This window comes from Hippocampus bargibanti, linkage group LG03 (assembly GCF_051943395.1).
Source record: "Hippocampus bargibanti isolate YZ-2025 linkage group LG03, ASM5194339v1, whole genome shotgun sequence".
NCBI classification, from domain to species: Eukaryota; Metazoa; Chordata; class Actinopteri; order Syngnathiformes; family Syngnathidae; genus Hippocampus; species Hippocampus bargibanti.
Genome location: NC_142736.1, coordinates 3,889,412 through 3,900,317, shown reverse-complemented (window position 1 = coordinate 3,900,317; position 10,906 = coordinate 3,889,412). Strand labels below are relative to the sequence as shown.

General features: G+C 37.5%; 1 protein-coding gene across 1 annotated transcript in view; it reads left to right on the top strand.

The window, feature by feature from the left end:
• The window catches only part of LOC148899998 (neural-cadherin), a 297,995-nt gene that overhangs the window by 272,704 nt on the left and 14,385 nt on the right, over window positions 1-10,906 (top strand). The window contains 2 exon segments of the mRNA XM_088991547.1: window positions 2,418-2,682; window positions 3,991-4,174. Of these exon segments, the coding sequence (XP_088847673.1) occupies window positions 2,418-2,682; window positions 3,991-4,174 (449 nt within the window).

Sequence of the window (10,906 nt, the reverse complement as noted above, 5' to 3'; positions counted from 1 at the left end):
TCATACGGTCGGTGGGGCGGCAGGGATTGGGCGTTGTCTTTGCTGAACACCTCCCGCAGGTCGTGGTAGCACTGTGGCACGCCTTTGAGGCAGATGGCCTCGGGCGGGCCACCGCGGGAGGGGTTACGCCCTGCCGTAGCCGACCGCAGGCAGTTTGCGTAGCAGTAGGGGCTCCAGCCCTGAATGGTGGGGCCCTCCCAAGAAATGGATGGGTCATGGGCCTTGAGCCAGGGGAGACCCAAGACCAATGGCGCGTTCCGGGAGGGCATAACAAAAAATTGGCGGTGCTCCACATGGTTGCCTGCCACTCGGAGCTTAAGTGGGGCAGTGAGGTGGGTGACCCGGGCTATTAATCGGCCATCCAGGTCGACGATCTCCTTAGGGGGAAGGAGATCTATAAGTTGGCAGCCCAAAAGGTCGGCCAAGTGGGGGTCGATGATGCACCCGTCGGCCCCCGAGTCCACTAGTGCCCGCACTCTTTGGGAGCTGGAGGGGCCAAATAGTTCACTTTCCAGCTCCAACCGTGTGACTCGTGTTGTGGACTTAGCCCCCAACGGACGCCGTTTCGGCGGGGACTTACATTGGCCGTGGGTCCTAGGCTGGGGGCCTCGGGTGCGACGAGCCCTCGGGTTGGCGCGGTCGTCTCCCCCCCCTATCACCATAGGTTCAAGGAGTCCCTCCTGGGGCTGCGCGCGGTCGCTGCCGGGTGTGGTCGACCGAGGTCGGCTTCGGGGTACCTCGGGCCGTCGGTCGCTCAGCTCCTTTTGCCGCTCTCGGAGACGATGATCCAAGCCGATGACAATCTCGACGAGGTCGTCGAAGGTGGTGCCGGCGTCGCGGGTAGCCAACTCGTCCTTTAGGTCGGAATTCAAGCCGCGACGAAACACCCCCCTCAACGCTCGGTCGCCGTAGCCGCTGCCAGCGGCCTGGATCCGGAAAGCGACGGAGTATTCTGCGGCCGAACGGGCCCCTTGGACGCAGTCGAGGATTCTCCCTTCCGCCTCGACCTCCGTCACTGGATGGTGAAACACCCGGCGTATCTCGGCCACGAAGTCCTGATACGAGGCGCACAGCTCCGGTCGGGACTCTCGTACCGCCAGCACCCATATTTCGGCTTCACCCGCGAGCAGGCTGGTGATGAAGGCTACCTTAGCCTCATCGCTAACGTAGGCGTCAGGATGTTGTTCAAACACGAGCGCAAGTGCATGAGGAATTGAGCGCAGCGCTCGGTTTCGCCTGCGTAGCGTGAGGGTTGGGGTAGCGGGGGAGTGCGCCTGCCCACGGGCGGGAGGAAGGAACAGTGAGGGTGGCGATGCATGTTTCCATCTCCTTGAGGCGTTGAGCCAGCGAGGAAGTGGCGTAGCGCATTTCCTCAATCGCCTGGGCCAGCTGGCTCGAACGCTCCGCCTCTTGCACAAGGGCGGCAAAGTACCTGTCATCGCCGGCGGGGTCCATGGGTGGTCGGAGTATTGTGTTACGACGCTCGAGTGCAAGGAGGCAGAACTCGAGCGACGGAATCTTGGCGATAGGGAAGGAATCACAATCAGTGAATGACAATCAGCTGTGGGAACCCAGGTGAATGATGATTGGAGGGGCCGTCTCCCAAGATTGGCGGAGGAGGTGACAGGAGGGGCGGGGCGCGCCCCGGATGGCAACGAGATGTGACAACTTCCTGGTGTTGCGTTTCATTGTGAGCGACGCATTATCCTTGTGAGCAGGCGTGTTTGTATTGTTCAATCACGATAAAAAAATAGCATTCATTGATTACATTGATTATATATATGGGAAATGTTTCAGTTTTCGAACAAATTGCTTTTTAAACCGTTTTCTGTATCAGATTAATTCATTCACTGCCATTCCCGAATTTATTCGGAAATTGAAAATACGACTTTGAGCGCCATTCCTGAATTTGTTCGGGATTTGTTTTTTAATGCTTGGGTGCCAATAAAGCGCTGGCAATGTTTTTTTTTCTTTTCCACCATGGGGAAGCATTTGCCTTTTGTCCATGTTAGCGCTTTGTTCCAGCTTCAGCTGTTGTTAAAGCATTCTATTAACCTATACAGTTAATATCATATTTCTGACAGTTCCGTTCCGAGTTCCGTTCCGACCAAACGGTCGTAAGTCATAATGGTCGTAAGTCAAAATCCATTCAAAATGTTGAATAGAGAGTCGTAAGTACAGGTGGCCGTGAATCGAGCTGGTCGTAAGTCGGATGTTACCTGTATGTATGTATTGCATTCTATTTTGGACAGCCACCCTCTTTTCAAGATCATATAACTCCAGAGTCGTATAATTCAGGAATTAACTATTATATACATATACAATTTCCATGCAGCATAACAGCAAAATGCTGCTTCACCATGTTTGCTTTTGGCCTCCATTAATTAATTTGACGGTTGTTTCTTGGTATTTGTCAGATTTGTCAGGGCTTGCTGGGCGTGTACTACAACCTCGGCGACGGCGACTACAACTTGAGCGTACCCACGTACCGCCTGGACAACGGCGAGTGGCACCAAGTGTCGCTGGATCGCCACGACAACGAGATGACGCTGCGGCTGGACGGCGGCGGCGGCCAACGTGAAGTGACGGCAGCGCCCGGTCGCAGCCGGGAGATCATAATCGACCCCACGCTGGTCATGCTAGGCAACGCTTTCCCCTCGGCCCTCAACAGGAGCTTCCAGGGTGAGCCCGTTTGTCTTGGATTGAAGATTGTGATGCTGACACACATCAATCTATTTAAATCCAAGTCATTTGTTGTTTAAAAAAAATGCTCGCGCTAATGCTAAAGTCAGTATAAAATCACATTGAAATGCTAATGATTAATTAGTATTGACTTTGAAAGTGAAATATTAATAATGATAATAATACATTTCATTTCGAAGCGCCTTTCAAAACTCTCAAGGTCACTTTACAGTCACAGAATAGGTTTTTCTGTGTGTGAGCAGCGGCAGCCGCACGCGCCAGCGTTCACTCAACACGGAAGTAACTCAAATAGAGAGAAAGCTAGCTAGCTAGTCAATCGATAGCCAACAGATACAAAGCTAGATAGCCATCCAGCTAGTCAGCTAATAGGTAGCTACCTAGATAGCTAGCTAGCTAGCTAGCCAGCCAGATAGCTAATAGATAGCAAATAGCTCGCAAATGATAATAATAATAATAATAATAATTATAGTGTCACAAATGTTCACCAAACACTATAATTTTGGGGGATGCAAGGAGCTAGCTAGCTAATAATAATAATAATAATAATACATTTTAACGTAATCGATAGCCAATAGATAGCTAATAGCCGGCCAGCTAAATCGCTAGCTAGCTAATAGATACCGAATAGACAACTATCTAATAGATACCCAATAGGTAGCTAATAGCCAGCCAGCTCGCTTGCTAGCTAGCTCATAGATAGTGAATAGCCAGATAGCTAGCTAGCTATTCGCTATAGGTGTAGCCATCTGCTATCCAGCCAGCTAGATTGCTTCCTCTTTTCCTTAAATAGAGATTTGGGAGTAAAAATAAATAAATAAACACCACTAATAATAATAATAATAATAATACATTTCATTTATAAGCGCCTTTCAAAACTCTCAAGGTTACTTTACAGTCACAGGATCAGTTTTCCTGCGGGTGAGGAGCGGCAGCCACACTCAACGCGGAAGTAACTCAAATAGATAGAAAGCTAGCTAGCTGGCCAATCGTGAGCCAACAGATACCTAGCTAGATAGCCAGTCAGCTAGTGAATAGATAGCTAGCTAAATAGACAGAAAGCTAGCTATCTAGCTAGCTAATAGCTAGCTAGGTTGGTACAATAGCTTCAAATGGCCGATATTCTGTCAAAGCGCATCCATACAGGTAACATGAGGATACACAGAGGCACAAATTCTTCCCAATCGGTGAAAAATTACCTTGATTGATCAGGCTACTCGAACCATCCACACACAGCAGTGTCATCCTTGCGTGTTTCACCTTGTCATTCAACAATTTGCACCCCCGCAGGCTGCATGAGGGATCTCCGTCTGAATGGTCGCCACCTGCCGATGGATATCCGGGGTACACGGGAAGGCGTGTCGCAGATCAGCGCGCAAGGCCTGACTCCGGGGTGCCCTTCCAACGCCTGCAGGAGGAACCAATGCAGCCCCCCTTTCACCTGCGTGGACCTGTGGCGAGTGCACGAATGCAGGTGGCTTCAACGTAGCATGCTAACACCCCTAGCGTCATGTTTGGTCCTGATAGGTCGAATGCTAACAAACTGTAAAGTGACCTTGATAGTTTTGAAAGGCCCTTATAATTGAGATGTATTACTATTATTATCAGTATTAGCTATCTATTAGCTAGCTAGCTAGCTTTCTATCGATTTGAGTTACTTCCGGGTTGAGTGAACCCTGAGGCCTGGCTACCGCTACTCACCCACTCCAAAACTTATCCTGTGACTGTAAAGTGACCTTGAGAGATTTAAAAGGCCCTTATAAATGACATATATTATTATTATTATTATTATTATTATTATTATTATTATTATTATTATTATTATTATTAGCTATCTATTAGTTAGCCAGCTATCTTTCTATCGATTTCAGTTACTTCCGGGTTTAGTGAACGCTGGCACGTGTGCCTACCGCTGCCCAACCACTGGTAGGTCGAATGCTAACATGCTAGGGATGGCTACGCTAAGATTTCTAACTTATCTTGCGACTGTAAAGTGACCTTGAGAGCTTTGAAAGGTGCTTATAAATGAAATGTATTATTATTATTATTAGTAGTAGTAGTAGTATGAGTAGTAGTAGCAGTAGTAGTAGTCGTAGTAGTAGTATTATTAGTAGTATTGTTATTAGTATTATTATTATAACAGTAACATGATAACAGTGTGTTCGCTTCCAAAACCATCACGCACTAAAACGCTATACGCTACACGCTAAAACGAGTACGCTAATACAACAATGACATTGCGTGAGATAGCACAACCGAAATATGCTAACAGTGAGTATGTTAAAGCCAAAATAATATGCTAACATGCTAGTAGCTGCTAAGATTTTCAAGTGAGGTATTGATTCATTGATAACATCCCAATGTCGCAATGCTAAAATGCTAAAAGTTTACTCCTTTCTCTTAGCTCACACTTGTTTTCTTCTTCTTCGTCTCAAAGTACTCCTCATCCTGTGACTGTGAAGACCTTGAGAGTTTTGAAAGGCCCTTATAAATGAAATGGATTATTATTCTTATTAGCTATCTGTTAGCTAGCTAGCTTGCTTCCTATCGATTTGAGTTTCTTCCGGGTTGAGTGAAAGTTGGCATGTGTGGCTGCCGCTGCTCAAGCACCGGTAGATCGAATGCTAACATGCTAGCGATGGCTACGCTAACATATCTAATTTGTCCTGTGACTGTAAAGTGACCTTGAGAGTTTTCAAAGGCGCCTAAAATGAAATGGATTATTATTATTATTATTATTATTATTATTATTATTATTATTATTATTACAAGTAGTAGTAGTAGTCGTCGTATTATTATTCGTATTATTATTATAACAGTAACATGCTAACAGTGTGTTCGCCTCGGAAACCATAACGCGCTAAAAGTGAGTACGCTAACACAACAATAACATTGCGTTAGATAGCGCAACCGAAATATGCTAACAGTGAGTATGTTAAAGCTATAATAATATGCTAACATGCAAGTAGATGCTAAGATTTTCAAGTGAGAATTGATTCATGCTAATGCTAAAATGCTCAGTTTACTCCTTTCTCTTCTTCTTCTTCTTCGCACTGCTTGTTGAGTGCTCCTCATCCTCCTCCTTTTCTTCCCCTTTTGGGGTTGCCATGTTTGTCCCCCTCATCCTTCTTGCCTTCCTTTTTCTTCTTGTCCTCTACTCCATCTTATTCTCCACATCGGCTTCCCCTCGCTCTGTCCTTCCTCGTCTTTTCTGGCCCTTTTTTTTTATTCTTTATTCGTGGCCATCTTGCCCGTCGGCCGCCTTCAAAAAGGCGCGTTGGCCGGGGCCGCCCGCTGGCTCCGGCGAGCTAATGAGCTACATTTCCGTCTCTTTGCTTTTAACATGTCCGCCGTGTGATCCACTCCCGGACGTCTTCCACCCCCCGCATCCCCCCTTCCACCCCCCCATCCAACTCCTCCGCGACCCTCGACCCCCACTCGGCAAGATGACGCGGCGCCGCTAAGTGCTCTTTTTTGCTTTTCCAAGCCACTCGCTCGCCGGTTATCCGGCGTGGTGGGACGAGGGTTTGCATCATCTCGTGTCCTTTTTCCTAAAATGAATCCAATAACTTATTTGAAAATGTATTGATCTCATCACGCAATTTATTTAACTTTATTCACTGGAAATAAAATTGAAGTAAAATGTCTGTTCTTTAATTGGAAGGGCTAATAAATAAATAAATAAACCCGGAAATAACCCCATAAATAAACTCATAAATAAATACATAAATAAATACATCAATCAATAGATAAACGAACGAATGAATAAATACATAAACGAATAAAAAATAAATAAATAAATAGATATGAAAATAAACAAACAGCTGTGTAAATTAAAACTAAATAAATAAATTCATCAATTAATGAATCGATAAATGCATAAATAAATGAATACATAAATAAAATAATAATAATAATAATAATAATGTAAATTTCTCCACTGTGAGACGAATAAAGGCATATCCAATCCAATCCAATCCAAAGGAGGTACAAGGGCCTGAATATGGATTTATGAACTGATGAATGGATAAAAAAAATGAATGGATAAAAATCAATAAAATCAGTAAAGGCATCAATAAATAAAACAATAAATACATAAATAATCAAATGAAAAAAAATAGATAAACAGATATGTAAATAAACAAACGGCTATGTAAATTAAAAATAAATAAATACATTTATGAATTAATAAATCGATAAATGCATAAATAAATGAATACATAAATAAAGGAGGTACATTTAAGGAATACATAAATAAAGGAGGTACATTTAAGGAGGTACAAGGGCCTGAATTCGGATTTATGAATTGATGAATGGATAAATTAATAAATAAATACATTCATGAATTCATGAACTAATGAACTGATGAATAAATTAATTAATTAATAAATGAAGACATGAATGAATAGAAAATCAGTAAAGGGATCAATAAATGAATAAATAAATGAATAAATATACAAATAAACAAATGAAAAAATAGATAAACAGATATGTAAATAAACAAACGGCTATGTAAATTAAAAATAAATAAATACATTCATGAATTAATAAATCGATAAATACATAAATAAATGAATACATAAATAAAGGCGGTACATTTAAGGAATACATAAATAAAGGAGGTACATTTAAGGAGGTACAAGGGCCTGAATTCGGATTTATGAATTGATGAATGGATAAATTAATAAATAAATAAATTCATGAATTCATGAACTAATGAACTGATAAATAAATTAATTAATTAATAAATGAAGACATGAATGAATAGAAAATCAGTAAAAGGATCAATAAATGAATAAATAAATGAATAAATATACAAATAAACAAATGAAAAAATAGATAAACAGATATGTAAATAAACAAACGGCTATGTAAATTAAAAATAAATAAATACATTTATGAATTAATAAATCGATAAATAGATAAATAAATGAATACATAAATAAAGGAGGTACATTTAAGGAATACATAAATAAAGGAGGTACATTTAAGGAGGTACAAGGGCCTGAATTCGGATTTATGAATTGATGAATGGATAAATTAATAAATAAATACATTCATGAATTCATGAGCTAATGAACTGATAAATAAATTAATTACTTAATAAATGAAGACATGAATGAATAGAAAATCAGTAAAGGGATCAATAAATGAATAAATGAATGAATAAATATACAAATAAACAAATGAAAAAATAGATAAACAGATATGTAAATAAACAAACGGCTATGTAAATTAAAAATAAATAAATACATTCATGAATTAATGAATCGATAAATGCATAAATTAATGAATATATAAATAAAGAAGGTACAAGCGCCTGAATACGGATTCATGAATTGATGAATGGATAAATTAATAAATAAATACATTTATGAATTCATGAAGTAATGAACTAATAAATTACAATTACTAATAAATGAAGACACGAATGAATAGAAAATCAGTAAAGGAATAAAAAATAAATACATAAATTTCTGAACTGATAAATAATTTACTTAATAAATGAAGAAATGAATACATTGATAAATGGCTAAATAGATTAATAAATATATACATAAATAAACATAGAAATAAATAAATAAATAAATAAATGCATAAAAATGCATGTGTAAATAAATACATGCATGAATAAATACATGCATAAATAAATACACGCATAAATAAATAAATGCATAAATAAATAAATAAATGGATGTCTAAATAAATATACAGATATGTAAATAAATAAATGTATGAATGAATAAATAAATGGACGAATTCATGAGTTAATGAATTAATGAACAGAAAATGCATAAATAAATAAATAAATAAATTGACAAATATATGAATTAATGAGCTAATGACCTAATGAATGGATGAATAAAAACATAAATAAGTATATCTATGAATGTGTGAATTAATGAACTCATGAACTGATAAATAAATTAATAAATTAAGAAATAGATAAATGTGTAAACGGATCAATAAATAAATAATAAATAAATAAATAAATAAAGACACAAATAAATTAATAAATAAATACATTAATACATAAACACATTTCTGAATTTCTGAATTAATTAACCAATGAACCGATAAATAAGTACATTATACTTAACTAATGAAGAAATCATTAAACACAAATAATGAAATACATAAATAATTAAATATATGAATAAATAACATAAATAACACAAATAAACAATAAACTAAGAAAAACAAATAAATAAAAAAGTAAACACACAAATACATAAATAGATAATAATTCAACTCTCAAGGACACTCTACTGACACTGGATTTTTTTTTTTGTGTGCGGGTGAGCAGAGGCAGCCATTCGCGCCAGCGTTCACTCTACCCGGAAGTAACACAGCAGCAAAGTTATGAACGGAAGAGGGAAGGAAAGAAAGAAGTAGAAAAACAAAATACAGGATCTAATAATACTTTTTTCTGTGCGTGAGCAGTGGCAGCCACACGCGCAGCGTTCCCTCAACCCAGAAGTAACTCAAATAGAATAGTAAGACAAATAGCTAGCAAGCCAATGGCTTGCTAATAGCTAGCCAGCTAGATACATACATTTTAAAACATACATTTTGATGATTTTCTTTTTTTCTTGGGATGTTGGAAACCAATCACATTTCAGCTTTTGTACGTCGTTACCAAGGGATTTAAAATGTTATTTACATTTTTTTTTTGTCACTTGGAACAAAAACGCACACTAGCATCGGGCGCATGAATACCACTGTTCTAGCTCTGTTTATGCTAAAAATAAACACCTAACGGCAATTTTTTTGGGTAGAAATGATGGTGTGTGTGTGAGTGGGTGGGGGGGGGGTTCTTTCTCAACACAATGACAATCCACCGCCTGATGAAAATTAAAAAGTAAAAAAAAAAAAAAGGCGTAGGAGTCCTTTTAGTCTGCCTTTTTCCTCGACGAGATAACGAGGCTGTAAAGCGTTAAGTGTCAGTGATAAAGTCTGCTAATGACGCCGGGAAGTGCAGACTACATTTAAATCAGACATTTTTGGACTTTTCTTCTTCTTCTTCTTCTTCTTCTTCTTCTTCTTCTTTTTTGGAAACATTTCCGGCATGCATAAAACATGTTGGTTTGTTGCCACTTGCGAAAGTGGAATGTTTACACTCAGATCTCGTTAGCGACAACATGTCGCTAACATCGCCCTGTGACGTGATTGACAGACGTCTTTGTTGTCGTCGGTTCGGGGTTTGTCTCAAATTCAACAGCAATGGTGGTTAATAATAATAATAATAATAATAATAATAATAATAATAATAATAATAATAATAAGTAAAATAATAATAATAAGTAAAATAATCATAATAAGTAAAATAATAATCATAATAAGTAAAATAATAATAAGTAAAATAATAATTAAAATAATAATAATAATAATAATAATATTATTATTATTATTATTATTATTATTATTATTATAATAAGTAAAATAATAATAATAAGTAAAATAATCATAATAAGTAAAATAATAATAATAATAAGTAAAATAATAATAAGTAAAATAATAATTAAAATAATAATAATATTATTATTATTATTATTATTATTATTATTATTATTATTATTATTATTATTAAGTAAAATAATAATAATAAGTAAAATAATAATAATAATAACAATAAGTAAAATAATAATTAAAATAATAGTAATAATAATAATAATAATAATAATAATAATACAATTAGTATACAAATAAAAATAAAAAATAATAATAAGTAAAATAATACTTAAAATAATAATACTACTACTAATAATAATAGTAATAATAATAATTATTATTATTATCATCATTGTTATTAGTATTATAAACAATAATAATTAAGATAATTACAATAATAATTAAAATAATAATAATAATACATTTCATTTTTCATTTTTCATTTCATTTTTAAGCGCCACGTTATAGTCACAGGATATTTTTTTATGCGGGTGAGCAGTGGCAGCCACACGCGCCAGCGTTCACTCAACCCGGATGTCGTTGACTTTGCTTAAAGGACAACCGACATCTCCGGACAAGTTGTGTCCATAATTTGTAAAATGGCTTCAAATGACTTCTACTAAGCATATTTTACAAAGATTTCACCGCATATAGCTATATTTTACCTTTTAAGACTCGCGCTCAATATTCAGGAAGTCTTGTTTTTGAGTTGGTGACACACACATATATGTATATATATTCGACAGTCAAACAT